The following is a 20,388-nucleotide window of genomic DNA, read 5'->3' on the forward strand; positions in this document are numbered from 1 at the left end:
TATCAGAACTCACTGTTTTGCTATTGAAAGCAGCATTGACCTAACATATATATATATATATATAAAGCACATATGTGTGTGCTTGTATGTGTGTGTAGATACATGTGTATATATGTATATGCATATTTCTAACCACAAACCACCTCTAACTACTCCATTTCTCCCCACTTTCTAGTATTCAGCTGAGCTATCTTTTGGCAGCAAACATGCTCCAAATCCTGAGATTAGGAAATATTGAAATTTTCTCCTGAATCTTTTTTTCCTATTTCTATTTAGCTTACCTATTGATTATCATTAAGTTTGCAGTCTGGTTCACTTCAGGGCCTTAGTGTTTAAGCAAAATTATTTTCATGGTTTCTAATATTGACAATACTGATATGTCCTGGAGGACTGTAGGTTTACCAGTTAAATCAAGTGATTGAACAATGACTAAATCAGTAAGATTTATTTGTAGAGGAATATTTTGTCACACTTACATGTATAGGCCAGACAGGCTTCATGTAAATGTAATGTACATTTACATTACAATGTAAATGTAATCTTTACATTAAAAGATCGTAATTTTTAAGAGAGGCTGTGATGAGCACACCTCAGGTCTCCCTAATTGATCCCCATGCCAGGAAACCCTGCCTGGAAATGAACCAGGAAAGTAGTTCAAGTTTGCCATAGATACGACTTAATTCCAGCACTGCGAACCCCACAAAGAGGAGAGTCAAAGATTCAGCATCTCAGAGGATGAATGAGAAAGAATGGAAGCCCTCAGTGAGGAACGCATGTCAGCTACAAACTGTGTACACATGCAAGATGAACTTGTGAACACACGTCCAACTTGGCAGATCTATAAAGATTATGTATTTATAACATGCTCCTGAAACATCTTACCAATGAACAAATGACTTTGATTTAAAATTAGGCTTTTAAGAATTTTAAAAAACTTTTCCAGTACTATCTACCAAAAAAGCAAAGGTAACTTCCTAGAGATAGTATTCTCCACACACTAAAGCCTGTATGTCTGAAATGTTGCCTCCAAAAGCAAACTTTTCTCTTCCTCCTTGCCTTGAAACAATTGAAGCAGCTGGGAGCTGGAGCTCCACTTTATTAGTGATTTAAAACACACCCTTGGAAACTAGCTGGCTTGCTTTTTTTTTTTTCAATCCAGGTGGGAAGCTTGCTCCCTCTAATGGGAACAATACTTAAGAAACTCCTCAAACAGATAATACCTTAAGAGCTAGTCTTCAAAACTATCTTCTACCAGCCATCTATCCGACAAAAGCAATGGTAACCTGGTAGGAATACTAAGCCTTCCATATAAAGACATTGATAAAATAATTCAGCCGCCAAGATTTGGCATCTTTAAAAATGCCTTTTCAATCTTTAACTTTTGTCTGCTTGGTCGTCTAGCAACCAAGTGCCGAAAAGAAACTCCACCCAAAACAAAGTGAAACAATACAGACACTTAACTTCATGAGTGTGTATGCATGCACGTGTGTGTGTGTGTGTGCGTATGTGTAAGATTCTCAACATGCAAAGATAGAAACTCATTTTGAGACAATTAAAACAGAAAAAGTCTCAATTGTAGATGTCAGTAAAGGAAGTCAGGAGCGAGTAAAAAGCCATGAGAAAATGTGTAATGCAGGATGAGGGTATAGTTTCCACACACCGGGCTAAAGCAAGGTTTACACTCTTAAGCAATAAAAACAAACCATTAAGCTGGGCCCAGCACTGTCAGGAAGTATAAAACAGTTCTTGAAACTTTGCAGTTACTATACAAAAGCTTTTCATAAACTCTGTTTCCTGATCTTCATTAAACGTTAACATCAAGTTGCCATGGGGCAATTAGCTTGCCTCCTGAAATCAATAAAAAATCAACAATTTGGAAATAGTTGTACAGTAAAATAGTTCAATAATTATTCTCCCATAGTGTTGTGGCCAAGCGGTTCCAGTGTAAATGCAGTCCAGATGAGATCCTGCTCCTTAAGAGGGAGGCTTTAAGCAGATTGGTGGTTTGCTTAGAGACCTCCTCATCAGAACGGACTGCAACAATAATGCACTCCTGGCAATGCTTTGGAGTGGGAACCAGGGCACGGGGCAAACACAAGCTTTTAAGTGGTGTTAAAGTCAGTGTCTTGCTTAGCAGTGCTGAAGCACCTCAGAGGGACTCAATGCAAAATTCAGAGGCCTATGCAAAATGATAAACTCAGTAAAAAAGAAGGCGCCCTATGCTTGGCATTTGGACTCCAGACAGGAGTAAATCATTATATATGTATGGATAAATTCACAGACATACACACATATATATGCATAGTTGTACCTATGAACACACAACAAGGAGTGTATTTGCGATTAGGAATTCATTCATCCCAGCATGTCTTCAACAAATATTCAAATCTGAATTACTTGTGGGAAATCTTCCAAGTACTCCTTAATATAAAATGAGGCTGCTACCTAGTTGACCCTCACAGGACATTTTACTAAACAAAGAGGGGCTAGCACCAAGCAAAGGCAGAAAGTTATTTCTTTGCTGGCTCTCCGTCTCAGAGGGAAATCAATTCCTGTTGGTTTTTCTAGCTTGAGCCCATTTTAAACACCTTATTTGAAGCCAACTGCAGCATTGAAAATTCCAATATCCATTAAATCAAACCTCAAATACCAGCTTTGGAAGCTTTATACCACCCTGTAGGCTCAATGGTGTTGAACAGTGAACTGTCTTAGAACTCAAAAAAAAATCAAGCATCATATTTAGTATAAACAAATGCTTCAAATGTATGACATCTATTTGCTGCCTTCAAAGGGAAAACTTTTAACTCAGACGCTTGGCACTAAGATCACACAGGATCAGCTCAGTGGACTGACTTAAGTGTTAAACTTTTTTAAAGTACGTTTTTAAGGGCTTGCACCTGCTCCCCCATCCACATAGATGTACTGACACGTATTTGACTAAACTGACTATATACATGCCCAAGCAAGCAAGCAGAGCAGATTTTACAAGATAAGCAACCAAGTGTTTTCATGTCTGAGGGTGGCTAGAACACAAAATTGCCAGTCATCTTGTGGGGGGAAAGAATGCCTTTGAAAAAAAATATGTAGGGCATCATTTCAGATATGGTGAAAAGTATTAAGATGCCATCCTGTATACAGGTTTGGTTTTTGTTTTTGTTTTTCCTTTAAGTACTGCTTCTTAGAGAGGAGCCTAAACTTGGTCCAACTTCTGCAGTGACGACGAAGCTATTCATTAGCGCCTTGGCACTCAAACTGTGGTCCTTTGACCTATAAGGGCTTCACCTGGGAGCTTGTTAGAAATGCAGGATCTCAGGCCCCACCCCAGACTCACTGAAACAGAATCTGTAATAGAACATGATTCCAGGGGGTCTGTACACACATTAAAGTTTTATTCTCCTTACAGAATTCCTGGTGATTCGGATGCACATTAAAATCAAAAGTTTTATTTAGAGCATTGGTCCCCTAAGTTAGGTTGACGTTTACTTTGAAGTTTGCAGGGCAGGGAAATGGTCAGAAAATTCTGCCCTGGAGAATACCAAAAGGCTGTAATTTATGTCAGCAGGGTGGAGGAAAGAGGAAAAGCAATTTACCTAAGCAGAGAAGACTCACATCTTATCCCCCATTTCACCCTACTCGTCCCCTGCAAAAAAAAAAAAATCAAACAGAAAAGAAATGGCACCAGGAGATTCTTACTTTCTTTGGATTGTGAATCTATGCCACAGTTACTATAGGTGTTAATTGTTCTTGATTGCATGGCTATGTTCCTTTTGCCTTAGAGCAGATCAGGAGCCTGTGGCATGTAAACATTCAGTGAATCACTATCTTAACATTATTATGACAGTAGAATAGAAATATGCTATTTTTAAAAGCCCTTTGAATTGTGCACATCATTTTCCCTCTCCAGTAAAAAACTGAGAGAAAAAATGTGGATTGCTTAGTAATCTAGTGATTCTATAACTTGTCATGTAGACCAGGTTTACAGGTCGTCTCTCCATTCTTGGCCTCTTAAGGTACAATTTAAAGCAGCAGCTGGAGTAGGAATTATGAAAAGATGGAAGCACAGATAGATCTGTAAGCTGCCCACCCTCCCTCTTCCCAATTTTTGAAGGTAAATAATGAACATGGTAACCTGGACGTGCCATACAGGTTAAAGCCACGCCAGAGAGGCACACACAGTCGAGACAAGCACAAAAACAGATGGTCAATTGAATCGATTTTGAAAGGTAGGCCCTTAAAATTCAGAAATGACTATGTGTTGACTTTTCAAAGCCAACTCTGAAATGATTTAAAGGATCCTAGAGAATAGTGACTGAAATTAAAGACATTCAGTGTTATGTTCATTATGACTCTTTATTCCTCAGAATGAAGAATGTGAGCTAAAATGTCTGTAACAACATAGAATGTTTGTAAAAATATTGTTTCTCACGTGAGCTGCCAAGAGGGTCAGTCTGATTATAAAATCTCTGAAACTAAACTGAAAACGCCAGCATCTATACATATGTAATATATATTACATACATCTTTATATGTATATTTATGTATTTTATGTTTTATATATTAAGTACATATATGCAAGATAACACACTTTAGTTGATATCACTGAAAACAGTTTTAACTAAGAAAATTAGAACCAATGAAGCAGAGAAATCAGAAAGGTGGATGGAACTGCTGAAGGATGAAATTCTTGTGCTATATTCTCATGCTCTCATCTAGAGAATGTGAAGATGAGAAAACATGGGTTATTAGTTTTAACGTGTTAAGACTGTGCAGTCTGTCCTTCATGTCCATGGCAAGACAGGGTGAAGAACAGCTGGAGAACAAAGAAGACCCCACTCTCCTTAGTTGGTTCTAATCTAATGGTTCTTACCTAATCAAGAACAACAGAACTAGAGATAAAAAGAAGCCAAAAGATTGTAAAAGTTAACCAGTATTAGTAAAAGATAACTATCGTGCACATTTAAAGATAGGGTTTATATAACCTCATAACCTCCAAAATGCAACTAAGCTCATGGTCATCAAAAGTTAATTCCTAGGAAGAATTTGATTATAACAATCTGTTCCATTATAAACACACTGTTTTTTAGCCAGTTCCAAGGAGATTAGAAGTAGGTTTCACCAATCATGCATGGCAGGATCAGAGGGGATGCAAAGTCTTAGAAACTGACCTAAAATACCGCCAGTAAAAGTAGTTGTGGGTGCCCTGCTCTTGCAAACATCTGCTGAACCCTTCACTGGGTCTGATTCTAACCCAGAGTACAGAAGCCCTGACACATTGGTAAGTGTTCCTTCTGAGCAGCCTAATTTGACTTCATTCTGTTTGGGCGTCAGTCCAATTGGCAAATGTTCTTATAGAAGCTGATCTCAGACACTTTCCCTTTCTAATTTTTTGGCACCCTTGCGTCTGTTGCATGGGATATTATCTCTGAAACTTTATCTCGGGTTATCCAGGTTTTGCTTGTTTTGTAGGCTTCAGTTTTCCCTTAAATCTTTCTGCCCCAAAGAAGTTCATTTGAAAGATACTAAATCACTGGTAGCACCTTTGGTGCAAATATGACTTGTCAAATAACTTGCCTGCAATTTTCCAGCCATTCTTTACCTTTCCCCACCTCCTCTAAAATATATAACTTCAGAAACAAAAATGCAAACACAAGGTCATCATTGTGGGTGCTATACAAATGCACCATTTTCTTTTACAGGTTGGACTTTATAGAAAGAAATGCCAGAGCTTTGATATTTATTATCTGAAATAGGTTTAACATTTGGAGAAATGTGTTCAAACACACAACCTTGGAAAGAAAAGCAAGCTGAGAGTTCAGAGAACAGAGGTTGGGCAGAAAACACGATGTGCATAATTTTGCTGCATGTTGGGCAAAAAGTTGGAAAATTGGGTTCTTTGGAGAATAGAGAGCTCTCAGATGAGGTAAAGGTAACATACAAATAAATTTCCAACTCTTGATGAGGGCCACGAGATATCAATTTTAAATATACATGACTACAATATCAATAATGAAGAAATCTTATGTTTTATTGAATACTTTGGCCAGATCAGCCCCTTTGAAGGGATCACTAGGAAAGAAGAACAATAAACCATCATTCACTTCCCTGCAGGTTCATCATTTTCCTAATTATTTCTATTGATTCTGCTTTATTCTTTCTGCAAATTAAGGGGCAGGAAGAGAGTTTCTATAATAGATCAGCAATGTCTGGTTCTTATCCAAATATTCAACCTAATAAGGATGTAAATTCTCATGGATTGGACAACCACTCTGCAACATTCCTGAGAATTGAACAATATAATAATCTTGAAAGTCAGCAGAGTGGATTATCCACTTTTTTTTTTTCTGGACTTGAACTTGTGAACTTAACAGTAGCGCTGCAAAAAAGCAAATGTGCTAAGCACTTTGCCAGAGTAACCTTCCATGTAGACTTTTCATCTTAAATACACACAACTGAAAACAACTACAATTTTTGGAAAATTATGTACAAACCCGATACTTCTTTTGATTACATATAAATACAAATTAGCTATTTTTTTCCTAAAAAGTGGTTATAATAGTAAATAAATACAAAATAAATCTGACCATTATACTTCATGTGCTGGGGTTGAACCCATATAAAATGTACAACTAAATACATTTTAAATCTTTAAGGAATAATTCTCTGATTAAAATATTTGTTTTCCCAACTTCTTTTCGTAGATATAAATATATTTTCAAAATAGTTGTTTTTTTTTTTCCATTCCATAAATAAAGTCTTCATTGGGAAATATTAAAGTGTCAACTGGGGTGGGTTTTTGTTTGTTTGTTTTTTTCTTTTTTCTAAAATATATATATATTTATTTAATTAATTAATTTTGCTGTACTAGCGACACCCACAACCCTCCACAACCATGTCCTGATAGTTCTTTAATACAACCTTTTCATTTTCGTCAAGGTACAGCATCGAGATAGCACTGAGTTCTGTTGGGACACAGCACGCCTTAGGAATCTTAGAGTTCACAGAGTTGACCAACGTCTGAACAATGGCGTGATTAGTGGAGTTCAGATGATCAGCCAGAGGAAAAGGGCATTCTCCGTGGCAGTAAAAGGCGTGATACCCCGGGGGAGCCACAATCCAGTCATTCCACCCCACGTCACTGAAGTCCACGTACAAAGGGTGTCTCTTACAGCTGGACTTAAGGCGTTTCCGCTGTTTGTGCTTTGCTTGACGTTTCTCTCTTTTGTGGAGAGGATGCCCTTTCCCATCATGGCCAAAAGTTACTAGCAATGGCCTTATCTGTGACCAGCTGTGTTCATCTTGGTGCAAAGACCTGCTTATCCTAACATGTCTCTTGGAGACACCTTGTTTCTCCTCCAAGTGGGTCACCTCCACCACGAATCCATGGTTGGCGTGTCCCTGTGCAGTCCACCGCATCACAGCGGGGGTGACGTCGAAACTTTCCCACCTGCTTGCATTCTCATTCACCAACCTGGTGTCCAAAAGTCTGGTCACGGGGAATTTTGAGTTGGCTGTTGCAGGTTTTATGATTTCATAAATATTAATTCGGTGATGGAAACTGCTATGGTTTCCTAAAGCTTCTTGCATCTGTTCTCGAAAAACCTGAAGCTCTGCTGAGGTGATAAACTCCTCCGTGGGGATAGAACTCAAATTAAAGAAGAATCGCCGGGTTGTTTTCCCACTGGTTTCTGGTAGTTCTTCCAAAGATTCTAATTTGATAAAGGAAAGCAGGGAAGAAAGAAGAAAAAGTCTTTCAGTAAGCCAAGTAATGACATTTGATTATGAGAATTTTTAAACCTCATTGTGGGATTTGATTTAGCCCATGTAAAAGTAGGTAACCAGAAAATAAAAATTTCCTCTTTAAATAAAAATGGAGCCTCCCTTCTCTCTGTTCTATAAGTTCGTGTCATCATGCAATGCATACCATGAAACAACGTTTCATAATTCTTTGTTGTAATTTTCATCTAATACATGAATACTGCTTCCAGGTGGCTATAATAATGGGGGAAATGGTGAAGCATTTCTTTGGAATTCCAGACTTTAGAGAAAAAAAAAAAGTCAGCACTATAGTTAGTAGAGGTCTAATGAGTAAGGATTTGAGGAAATTATTGCATTTCTTTTTTAAAAAAGGCTTTAATGTCAATCCCTTAAGCAGTATTCTAAAACATTACTCTGCAATTTAGATGATTTACAAATCTCGATATACAGATTTCAGCTTCCTAATTAAAGACTCTGAAACTCAACATCAACGATGACATTTTACAAAGCACACCCTACTATTTTACTCAAAAGTCCAGAGACAAAGGCATTTACAGGGATCCACTTCTTTGGAAACGTATGGGTGGTACTAGGACACTGTAGTAATTAAGGCCAAACAATTTCAAGAGAAATAGCTTTCCAACTGTTGTCTGTTCTCTCACCTCTTTATGACCTCAAAAATCAAAATCTCATTTTAGGTGCTTTTGGAAGAAAAATAAATGACCTGTGTTCTCTTTGTAATGCCTTTAGAGTTTTAAAAGATAAACTGTATTAAAAACATTATAACTACCTGGTAATAGGCTGCAGGATGGACAGAAAACCAAAATAAAAATTACAAAAATTTACAAAAATACTATTATGATCTATATGACAAAAGGAACAATCTCATCCTATTACAGAATAATCCTTCTATACCGACTATCAGTATTTCAAAATAGCCATTTAAATGGGCTATGCATAAAAGTTTTGTCTGATTTTAAATTTCTGAATTTCAATTTTTAGGAAGTATTGTTCTCCAAGCAAATAATATACAACACAGTCCCTTGAATGCTTGTAGTCTGCAAATCATCAAAGCTATGACATTGTTATTAAATTGATAGTATATACCATGAAAGTTTGAGATATTTGGGTTTATTTTATTCTAACTTTACCACATCCTATCATTTCACTGCCAAAAGAATTTGCCTGCTTCATTCAGAATTCCTACACAAGTGCTAACAAAATCTATTTTGCCATAGTCCCATGTTATTGTAAGAAGAGACTACGTTTTTATTAATTTTATGGTTGTATTTCCCCTAAAGACAAACAGCTCTAAGTTGTGCACTGAATCTAGATGCCTTAGCAAAGGAGAATCATGTCAGCTCAGTCACTCAAAGGATCAACCTGTATAACCTTTCATCATCAAAGCAACAGTCATTATGCAAGCTAAGTGGACATACCAAGTTCAGTGGGGCAGTTTATACCAAACTATGGAGTAACACTTCAATGCAGTGCTTTTCAAACTTCAACCTTCACATGAAACAACTTGTACACCATAAAGCTTCAGATGCAGGCTCTGATTCAATAGGTCTGGGGTGACGCCCGAGATTCAGCATTTCTAGCAGCTCCTCGAGGAGGGGATTCAGTGAACTGGTAGACCACACTTGGAGTGTCAAGATTTTGCAGGATGTTTTTCATATACAAGTGTAGATTGTCAGAGGAGTGCATTTTTAAAGGAGTGCCTTTTTGTTAAATAATATAAAAATTAGTAGAAGAACCATTAGTGGTGGCAAAGGAGTAAAAGTGGGCCTGGGTGGGCCCAGCCAGGGTCTCAGAACAGAAGGTTCTTCTAAAGCTCTTCTATATGGATACGGAGACTATCAGGCCAATAGAGTCCTTTAGGGTTCCCTTGCGCCTCTGAATCCAAACCTATAGGGAATACCTTTCAGAAGCCATCCACATTCTAAACTCCACCAGAAGCTAATGGTAGCTAATGGAAGCTAATGTGCCTCAAGGCCAGGCACAATCATTAAAATAACCTTCTAACATTCGAACCTGGGCTCTTCTCAGTGGCTCCCAACGAGTACCAAGAATTGTGCTTAGCCTCTTTTTCCCCTCCTTCTCCTTGCAATTCAGATGTTTCTGATGAAGGTAATTTTTCAGCAGAGAAGGTAAAAGTCAGTAACCTCAGACCCCCAGGACACCAAAGCCAAACCAGCACCTGAGCTACTTACTTACCTGGTACGAATACACTTAAGAACACCCTCTTTTCTTTCAGAGAGGGAAGGCAAGGAAAATCATCTAGAGCATTCACTGACTAGCTGTATTAACAAAAGTGCCTAGAGAAACCACAACTGCAAGAAAACCCTAAATTCCAATCCATAAATAAACATACTTTCACACACTCTCTCTCTCACGTACACACCCACACGGGCCAGACAATGACAATGAAGGAACAATCTCCAAGGCAAGCACGAGGGACAGGTAAATGAAGGAAAGAAGATGGGTATACAAAAGGTATAAAGTAAAACAATAGCCTTCAAAAATATTAAAAGACAAGAATGAATCATATAAAATTGCCACTATTTGACCAGAAACACAGACAGCAGCAATTTCATATGGTTCCAAGTCTCAGTGGAAGTATGTAGCCTTAGCAAAAGAGAATCACTCAGTGGCCCGAAAGGAGAAAAATACACTATTAAATAGTGAGAGGTGATATGAAGATCTTTCTCTGACCTTCCAACTGCACCTCAGTGAATCTATTCCTTGAAAGATCCCATCCTCAATACAAAGGCATCCATTGCAACACACCTGATTGCAGACTCAGGTCACAGAGGTAAGTCAGAAGTTCACAGAAACCCTCACACCCAGGAAAATCATTGCCCAAGGTTAGGGACTATACCATCATTTTCTTTAATCTGCCAGGGAAGAGTATGAATCTTTTCTTAAGGGTAGGAAAATTAAAACCTATTTGAAATAAAGTAAATAAATAAACAAACCTTCTATAAATTATCATGGCAACCCTGAAGATGCCAAAAATATATAGATTCTCAAGTAATGTATGCTTTATTGGAGACTTATACAATTGCTAGTTTTCTGTAAATATCCCTTCCTGAATAAGCTGAAGTTCTTAAGGGATTTGAGGATTACGACCTATCTTTGATCCGAGTTTGTGAGCTCCTAAGTTCTTAACCAAATGGATGGAGCTATGGCTGCAAAAATGTGGGAAAGTGAAGAAAAATAAGACAACAGTAACATTTGCCCTCTCCTACAAAAGTGAAGTCCTAATTTAGTCATCTATACTATGTCAATCATTCATCTACCTTAAAATAATTCAAAAGACTGAGCTGAATTCTCCCAGCCAGCCTAGGTCCACTCTAGCCTCCTTTTCCCTAGAGAAGAGAAGACTATAACCGTAACAAAATAAGTCATAATGATAATGATACCTGAATGCTTTTTTGAATGCAATCTGGTACTATTAGCTTTATATGAATTACCTCACAACAAACCAATTAGAGAAAAACTATCATTATCTCCATTTTGTAAATGAAACAGTTGGAGTTCAGAGATGTTATGTAACTTTCCCAAGGTCACAGAGCTAGCAAACTAAGAGCAGATATATGTAATTGAATCTACTGCAGTTCCCAAGTTTCTTTTTTTCTTTTTTTTTGAGACAGTCTCACTCTGTTGCCCAGGCTGGAGTACAGTGGCACAAAGGCTGGAGTGCAGTGGCACAATCTCAGCTCACTGCAACCTCCACTTCCCAGGTTCAAGCAATCCTCCCACCTCAGCCTCCCAAGTAGCTCGAAGTAAAGGCATGTGCCATCATGCCTGGCTATTTTTTTGTATTTTAGTCGAGACTGTGTTTCACCATGTTGGCCAGGCTGGTCTGGAACTCCTGACCTCAAGTGATTTGCCTACCTAGGCCTCCTAAAGTGCTGGGATTACAGGGAAAAGCCACCATGCCCGGCCAGTTCCCAAATTTCTGTCTACCTAACATACATGAGGACTCAAAAACTTAAAAGTCAAAATCATTAGGGGAATATTTATATTTAGTACAATGATAACATTGGGTGAGTTCTGTCCCAACTAAAGAAGCAGAAACATACGACTTAGGTATGATGGAGAAAATAGAAATGAGCAGAAAAGTGATGGGGCCCACTGGAAGATGCAGATTTTACATGGAGCCACTGCTATTTTGTGGCTGCCCTTTTGTTCTAAATGAAGTATGGTAAGTGTTATCAAAAAAGTTAAGTTCCTATTTTGCTTTGAGAATTTTAAAACACACTTTGGACTAAAAGCATCTCCATTAAAACAATGACAACAACAGCAAAACCTGGGGACGTGCTGGCAAATCAGTAAGACTAGAAGTCACTGCCCTAACACAAAATGAAAGAGGCTGAGTGAAACAGACAAGATTTCCCAGAAATGAAATAACAGAGAACTGATCAAAGAGGAAAAATATATCAAATACAAAAGGTTAAAAATAATCCGTTTTTTAAAAAAGACAACAAAGGAAATGGCAATTGAAAGGAACGGAGAGCACAGTTGTCATCGACAACCCTGATGTGGCTTTTGCCCACCCTGAGCACCAACACCTTTGGAATGATCAGGTATTCTCTTATTGTCTCAGTGAAAATACAGACAGAACAAGTCTAAGAAGACAGAAGAGTCACTGCAAAGGGATGAACAGAGGTTTAGGGGAACCACTAAAAAAGAGGTGGAACAGAAAATGTCAGTGCCTAGGAAGTATCATGGGACACCAAAGCCTCAATCTCAACAACTATTTTCAAATAGAGTAACTTTCCTACTTAAAGCAGCCTCTGTAATGACAATGAAATACCTGGGGCCACTAGGGGACCATACCACATAAGTACTGGTTTTGGTGGATCTATGTGTCCAAATTCGTCGTTTGTACCGGGAATTTGTGCCACAAAGTCTTTATCGTGGGGCAATAGTTATTTCTTGAACTTTTCTATTATATGGATATTTTCATAATAATTATATTTGTAGAAAGAAGGTTAATCTCTATTTGAAAGCTTCAGTCGTAGAGGCAAATAATTCAGTTTTTCATGTAAAAAGAAGACTGCGTCCTTCAGAGTGAGGAGAACAAGCACCTGGTCTTTCTATATTCCCATCTGACAAAAAGCATAAGGCTTTTTGGAGGGGCAGTGAAGTCAACCAGTTTCAATGTGTTTCCAACTACAGCAATGCATAAAACACTCTTTCCACTGGGAGAAGTGACTTTTCTATGTTTGGTGGCAGTTTTGAAAGGCCCATTAGCTGAAGCACTTTTTAATGACCTTGAAAACAGTAACATTTTAGCAAAGCTTATATTCTCCCAAATAAAAGTCATTGGAGAAAGGACTAGACAAAGTTCAATAGGAAAAACACAACTGATAATTCAGACTCAGATCCTCTATGATATGGTCCCATTATACTCATATTGGTTCAAAGAACTCCATCATGATGTCTCTTGTCTAGTAATTCCACCAAACCATCCGATCACACCCTCAAAGAAAATGCAACAGGTAATTCTTATGATTGGGTCTTTATGGTCTTTTATCAAATACACGCTCAGTAATGCTGTAGAAACTAAATTCGGTTCTTGAGCCAGCAACCTTAATCACATGGTTTATTAAAAAATGTTTTAGTGGCATGCATGGCACAAGGATGTTTATAAAAAGCAAATCCTGGGTTTATACAACAATGATTAGTCTTGAAAAAAGTGCTATCTCCATCCAGCCTAATGATGATATATTAGTCATAACTAGACAAGAAATGGGTTAGTTGAAACTTGGGGCAAAATTACATAGCTTTTCTCCATTATCTAACTGCATTAAGACCTGAAGTTATTACAAGTTGATTTTAATCAAGTTGGTAACTTCTGTACTGTTTTGCAGATAACATTTACACTCACAAAGATATAAATTCTGATTTTATAAACTCAAACATGCTTTTTAAGTTAAGGTAACACAGTTGAATAATGTGTAGCCTGTTTAGTTTTGATCAAGCCACTTCTAGAGGAATGATGAGACTATGCAGACATCACTGATAAAAATCCTCAATCAAATGTTTTACTTGTTAACTAACTTAAACGATGATCTTCCTTTTAAGTTATAACAGAGACACAGCATCTCCCTGGCCTTAAAAATAAAGAGCTTCCATGATAAATTTCCAGAAGAGGTGTCTAAAACAGCTGTTCTTATTACATTTCTATACCCAAACAACAAACAAACAAAAAAACCTATTCTAATCAGCATTTACTGGGAATGATTAGCTGGATCTATAATAATTTCAGGGTTAAGAGGGCAGAATACAAACACACACACACACACACACACACACACACATAAATTTTACATATGACAACAGATGACTTCTGCTTTCACTGAATGAATTCTGAAAGAGCGGAGCAGAAATGTGCTTGAAAATGAACTGACGATCAATTCAGTAACCCCGCCATGATGTATAGCTGCCTCGATGATACTGTATCTTCTGCTATGTGGCCTGCCTTTGGGACTTATTTCCACTACCAACAAATGTTCTCACAAGCATAAGCCACACTGGGAGAAAACATCTGGCTGTGTCATTTCTGATTAGTCTATTATCAGTGTAGATTTCCCACTTGAAACTTACCACCTAAGCAGGGAAAGGCAAGAAAGAGAACTTCACTCCCAACTCCCCAAATATCCTTCATTGCTCTGTGATTTACAACTTTGTACTCTTTTCTAGGATTTGAAGAAACCCATGCTCTATTTTAAATGTATTAAGCCAAAGAAGCATCTAAAAGTGTAGAAAAAGAATTGGTGTGGAACATATTTTTGACTAATTGCTTTAAGAACTTAGGTACAGAGGCTCTCAATAGCTGCTGTAAGACATTTCCACTCCACTAAATGCCCTTCTGATGAAACAAGCAGACATATCCCACCTTAGAAAAACCACATGTAGTATCATAAAAGAAAAAAAATCCACATTTCAGTGCACATTAAAAAAAAAAAAAAAAACAGGCAGCTGCTACAAATGCTTTTATCTGAAGGCTTGCCTTGTCTCTACTCAGAGCCTATCTCAGATTTAAGCACAGGACAAGAAAGCCATTGTGGAAACAATAAGATTGATTGTAGAATTGATCTCCCACGGGGATTAGATCGGGATTCAAAATCTTCCAAACCAGGCCCAGATCAACTATAAATTAGAAAGACTTTGGGCTTTGATTTTTCAATACTATCTCTGCAAACTCTGCCCTTGGCTCTGTCTAGCCTGAAACCCTGGCTTAAGCAGCAGATTTATAGAGCGAAAGCTTCCAAACAGACTTAAAGAAATCTCAATCTGCCTCCCTTTTTCTCCTTTTCTCTCTGTGGAATTCTGGCACGTTTAGCTGACTAGGGGCATGCCTTTTGCCCTCATCTTCCCCATCACTTGATTTCTCTCCAGTTCCTGGGGAGGAGTAGCTCTTCTGGCTGCAAGCCAGGAAGAGGGTGGCGGAGTTACTAAAGGGGAATCCCTGGCTCCCCCACCACACAAGCGGTGAGTTAAAATCAGGTTCAGAAACGATGCTACAGAAGCAAGAATGGAAACGTCCCCGGGTGCCCTGGCCAAGCTGCCTCTACAGGGACGGCTGCAGTCTGCCCCCGGTGGAGGGCTTTGCAGGGTGACTCCCCGCCCCCACGCCCTGCTCCACGCCTCACCTTCATGGTGGAAGCTTCGCACAGTGTTGGCTCGGCTGGCTGCCCTCTCCAGCCGGTGGTCTGGGGCGGGTGCGCCCGGCTGACCCGAGTGCCTGAGATACAGCTCTAGCATGTAGGGGGGCACCACGGCGTCCCTGCTGGGGGTGGGTCTCTGCTTCAGGCCGAACATGCTGAGCAGCCGCAACTCGAACTCGCTCAGGACCTCGTCGGAGGGCTGGGATGAGGGGCGGCCCGACGACGACGCCGCGAACTTCCTGCGGCCCAGCTCCGGAACGAGGCCGGCCGCGCCGCCCAGGAGGACCTGGGGAAGCAGCAACGCTAGAAGACAGCGGGTCCCGGCCACCATGGTCGACCTGCGGACAGGACCGACGTGAGTCACCCGAGTTCCCCGCCCAGTCCTCCCCCCTCGCGCCCCCGCGGCCCCGGCTCCCGTTTGGCAAGCTTGCCTCCTCCAGGGTGCCCTCCTGGCTTGGCACACTCGCGAGTCTACGTAAGACAGACCAAGGCTCAAATGTTTGGGATAATGAAAGGTCCCAAGTTCCAGGAGCAGATGAGTTCTCGCTCCCATCCAACTCTTAACTCGTCTGACAGCAGATCTGGGGTTTGCCCTCCCCTCCCAACCAAACCAGCTGCAATGATGGTCACCTTTTTGTTTTGACACAGCGCTGACAGTCAATGCAGGGAACCTGGGAGAACCACCGCTTGGTCTGACACCCTGCGTCCCCTATACAAACCCAAATGCATAGTGCTCAGCGCTCTCTGGCATATAAACACACGCAAATGGTGCATGTGATTTCCTTAGAGGCGCTGTATAGAACTTCCTCATACACACACACACAGAGCCTGTAACTTCCAGACCCCGTAAGCTCAAGGCCACAACTCCAAAGCCACTTACAACTTATGGCCCAGGCCCCTACCCTCAGGGGTGTCTGGAGAGGCCACTCAATCCCGCATCCCCATAGTACAGTCAAGACACACATGTATCTTCCTGGGATTACGTAAATGGCGAATATCTATTAATGCACGTGTCAGCTGTTAAAAACACAGTACCAAGTGATCCTTCAGTACTGACCGCTCGCATTTCTGGAAACAAGTAGGGAGAATCCCAACTCCTAGTACTTTCCTAAAAGGGAAATGGCTCTGTGTAAAGAAACCAAGTCTCTCGGGCCACACTTGAAGAAGGGAGATCACCACGGCAGGGCGGACAGGTTCTCAGCTAACGGGTGAAAGCCAGGGGCTACCCTCTCAAAGGGATTTCCTTGACCCTTGACTCTTAAAAAAAAAATTCATCGAAGTGTTAACAGCTCCACAAGTATTCGGGGGAGAGGGGAAAGAAGAGGGGTGGAAGAGTGCGGGCTGGGAGGGTGAGGCTGATGGTCTCCCGGGGCAGCTGGAAGGGGGCACCCCCACAGGGCTCCGTTGCACGTGGACCTGGAGAGGGGTCTGTTTACTTCTGGCCTGGACATAAGGAAGGGCTCTGCCGCAGTGGCTGCCCAAATCCCCTCCCACCCACCCCCACCCCGGCCTCTGGCCCACGTCCTCTACCTTTAGGAGACCGCAGTCCGTCTAAGAAGCACGCGGGGACACGTCCATTGAAAGAGCGTCCACATGGAAAAACTCTGGTCTAAGGACCTGGCGCAAGGACCGAATGTCCGTTCCTTTTCTTTGCCTCCTCCTTCTCCCGGGTGCCGGCCGCGCAGTCTCTTTTCACGCTGGGAACAGCGTCTCAGGGTCCGGCAAGGCCGAGGAGTGGAGGGGCGGTGGGGCTCGGAGGTGGCGAGGCAGGATCCGCTGGGGCAAAGGCACCGGCGCAAAGTGGGGAGCGCAAATTATTCTCCCTGCAAGTTCAAGAACTCCCCAGCCAAGTGCTGACACACAACAACAGCGAGCAGGGGGAGGAGTGCGGGGCAGGGAAGGGAAGGGAAGCGAGAAAGAAGCTGGTGCAGTCGTCCTCCTTAGGAACCAGCGCCCGTGGGACGCGTGGCCCCGCGCGGGGCCGGCTCCGGGACTCGGGGGGCGAGGGTCGGGCGCTCCGCGCTAGCTCCGCCGCGGCCCATGGCTCGGGGCAGCCATCCTGGGCGACGCCGGGTCCGGGGAAGGGCACGGCGGCGATCTCGGTGCCAGGCGAGTTGCCCCCCCGCATCACTCTGCCTTACTCCAGTGCACCCCCATTCGCGCTCGCCAGTCGAAAGCACCGAGGCTTAGGCGCCCCGTCGTCCTCGGGCGCATTCTCCGGCGAGTCGAGCCGAGTCCCGGGCCGCCGAGGCGGGTGGCTGTGCTCTCCCCTCGCTCTCCCAGCCCTGGGGGCCAAGTGCCCTTTGTGGCTAGCCTGGGGTCCGATCACACCTCGGCCGGCGCGTCCCAGGCCCCCGAACTCCGGCAGGAGGTGCTCCGCATCGCGGCGCTCTGGTTCTGCTCCAGAGTCCCCGGCGCCCTGCGCGCCCGTCCGCGGCTCTGGCGCAGCCCGGGCAGCCGAGGCCACGACGCTGTGGCGCGCTCGGCCGGGTGCTCCAGCCCGCGCGGGGTCTGCGGCGCGCGGGTGCCTCGCGCCCCCCGGGTGATCTGCGCGGCGCTGGCCCCGAGAGCGTTAGGGTCGCTGGCGGAGGCTGTGGCGGTCGACGTGCGGCGGCGGCTGCCAGTCCCCGGCGGGGTGTGGGAAGCGGAGCGACTAGCGCAGCGCAAGCCGGGCGCAGCGCGGCGGGGCGAGGACTCCGGCGGCGACGGCGGCGGCGGCGGCGCTGTGGCGCGGCGCTCGCGGCTTTTAAAGGGGACGCCGCCAGCAGGCTCCCTCCCGGCCTCCGCCGAACACCTCCCCCTCGGCGGCGCGGGCCGGGGATCCCCGAGCGGGCGGGAGCTGCGCGCAGGGGTGTGGACGGCGCGCCCGGGCAGCCGCGGCGGGGTGGGGCCGAGGGCGGGGGCGTGCGGCCGCCTAGGCGGGCGCTCGCGCCTCCACCCCCTGCCCTCAAAGGAGAAATCAGCTGGCGCGCCGGACCCTCGGGGGACTCTGAAGGCGAAATCCAGGACAAATGCAGGGTCAGGGTCTGGCCTCTATTTCCCTTCTGGGCCCGTTATTCAACTTTCAGTTTGAAGTTTTTCGGTAATACACGATTTCAAAAAGTAAAACAAGACACCTCAATTGCAGCGCATTTTGGCATAGCATAGACGTGGGATCGACACTTCTGTTTCCCTGGAACAGGAGGAAAATTAAAAGAAACAGGAGGCTGGAAATTGAGTACTTTTAAACATTAATACATAGAGATGTATGTATTTACATATGTAAATGCATGTGTACAAATTTCCATTTACATAAATATGTGTATGCATTTATATTCATATCCATGTGCATGTAAATGTGTATTTATATAAATATATCCTTGTATCTTTGTGTCTCAGAGCCAAGCGATTAGCAGCTCAGAGGAAGGTAAAACAATGCGTAGCGCGAACCAAGCATACAGGACAATCCCAGTTTGGGACCTTAGAACCTTCTACTCCACCCTCTTCCACCAAGCCCCCAAGAAGTAGGGCTGTGACACGTGGCCAAATCACTCCTTAGCTGAATATTCACTTAAGTCACTCCTCAGCTGAAATATTCTCAGAGCTGCTGCACCGTGAGTCTGGGGCCAAGGGTTTCTACCCTTCCCAGGATTCCAGGAGCCCCGCTGCACAGCACCTCGGGGTTGCCCAAATGATCCCCAAAACCAAGGGCAGAAATTTTTGGTAAAGGTCAGGTTCTGCTTTCCCAGAGCTATCGGGCTTGCAAAACACAGAGAAAAAAGTCAGAAGCGGGAGCTGGTAATAAAACTATTATCCATGTGTATTATTTTTTCGGTGGGGGAACTAAAATAATTCTAGGTTCCGCTCACGTAAATCGGATTAGCAACCCACAGAGGCGAATTAGGCACTTGCTGTTTCTAAAGGTATAAAGGTCAAATAAGGTATTTTGGAGGAAGCCTGCCTACCAGGAAAATAAAAGAGAGGTGGGGGGAGTTATTCAGGAACATGCTACTTTATTTCTTGCGGGGGGCGGGGGGAGGGGGAAGGTGTTATAGAAATTGTCACTCTAAGTCATTGGACAGCAAACAAGTAGCCAATAAGACATATTCTACATATAGACACAGTTTAAAAAGTATTTATTGGGTTTCTGAAACTACTTCCTTTCCTATCAAGTTTAATTTTGAAGTTAACTATTGTTTCTGTCATTACTTAGATTTCAAAAACAAAACCAAACTTCTATGAGACTTCAGTCAATAGGTCGCTTTTAAAGAGGAGGAAAAGTTGATAATTATTGAATGTCCCCGAAGAAAAAGTAAAAAATAAATGTCCTGTGATGACATCAAGGATGTCTTGCAGCTTCAGAACTTCATAACTTGGTAAGTGGAAACCTTGTCAGTTTAGAATCTGAGGGAAAATGGGTAATTCTGAACAGTTTCATGTTAGTGTCGCCCATTGCAGAATCTCTTTTATGTAGGGTGTGCGACTTCTGAGGAACTACTGAATGCCTGTCCCAAGCACAACTTACCTAAATTTTGGCCCTATTTCTCTCAAAAAGCAAGGCTGTTTTTTTTTTTTTTTTAAGAGATGGCTGCCCTCTTGTGGTGGAAATGAGTTGGAACGCTTGAAAGAAAGAAGTTCATAAATAAATAATAAATAAATAAATAGTCTCCAAAGACTGTATTTGGGATGCGAAGTACAGGCTGACTGTATCTACCCATTTTCCAGGGAAGAGCAATAGGCAGAAATGATAAATCTAAATAGAGACAAACTATTTCTTTTTTTTTTTTTCTCTTCACTAATGGCTACCTTCCACCTGCAATTTAGATTGCTGGGTTATTTAATACGTTGGGAGAGTGTCTGTTTGCCTTGAAAATATCACTTGCTGCTAACCGTTGTTGATTCTATCTTTTTCAAAGGTTTATTCAAAGTTTTTCAGTTGAGAGGGTGAGAGTCATTCTTCCTGAGTTATCAG

The 20,388-nt window shown here is 42.4% G+C and overlaps 1 protein-coding gene across 1 annotated transcript; it reads right to left on the reverse strand.

Moving 5' to 3' along the window:
* Positions 1–5,717: 5,717 nt before the first annotated feature.
* BMP2 (bone morphogenetic protein 2) lies at positions 5,718–18,159 on the reverse strand. The gene is made up of 3 exons (XM_012455419.2): positions 16,968–18,159; positions 15,423–15,775; positions 5,718–7,706 (listed from the first exon to the last, which is right to left on the reverse strand). Exons 2-3 carry the CDS (start codon positions 15,766–15,768, stop codon positions 6,862–6,864), a joined length of 1,191 nt encoding a protein of 396 aa, XP_012310842.1. The 5' UTR covers positions 15,769–15,775; positions 16,968–18,159; the 3' UTR covers positions 5,718–6,861.
* Positions 18,160–20,388: the final 2,229 nt, after the last annotated feature.

The sequence above is a fragment of the Aotus nancymaae genome, unplaced genomic scaffold, assembly GCF_030222135.1.
Source record: "Aotus nancymaae isolate 86718 unplaced genomic scaffold, 86718_ANA_hifiasm-v0.15.2.pri h1tg000029l, whole genome shotgun sequence".
Taxonomy (NCBI): Eukaryota; Metazoa; Chordata; class Mammalia; order Primates; family Aotidae; genus Aotus; species Aotus nancymaae.

Coding starts and splice junctions, on each gene's coding strand:
- BMP2 (XM_012455419.2), bottom strand. CDS start 15,768: ATGGTGGCCGGGACCCGCTGTCTTCTAGCGTTGCTGCTTCCCCAGGTC. Junction 7,707..15,422: donor GCGAAGCTTCCACCATGAAG/GTGAGGCGTGGA, acceptor TTATCAAATTAG/AATCTTTGGAAGAACTACCA.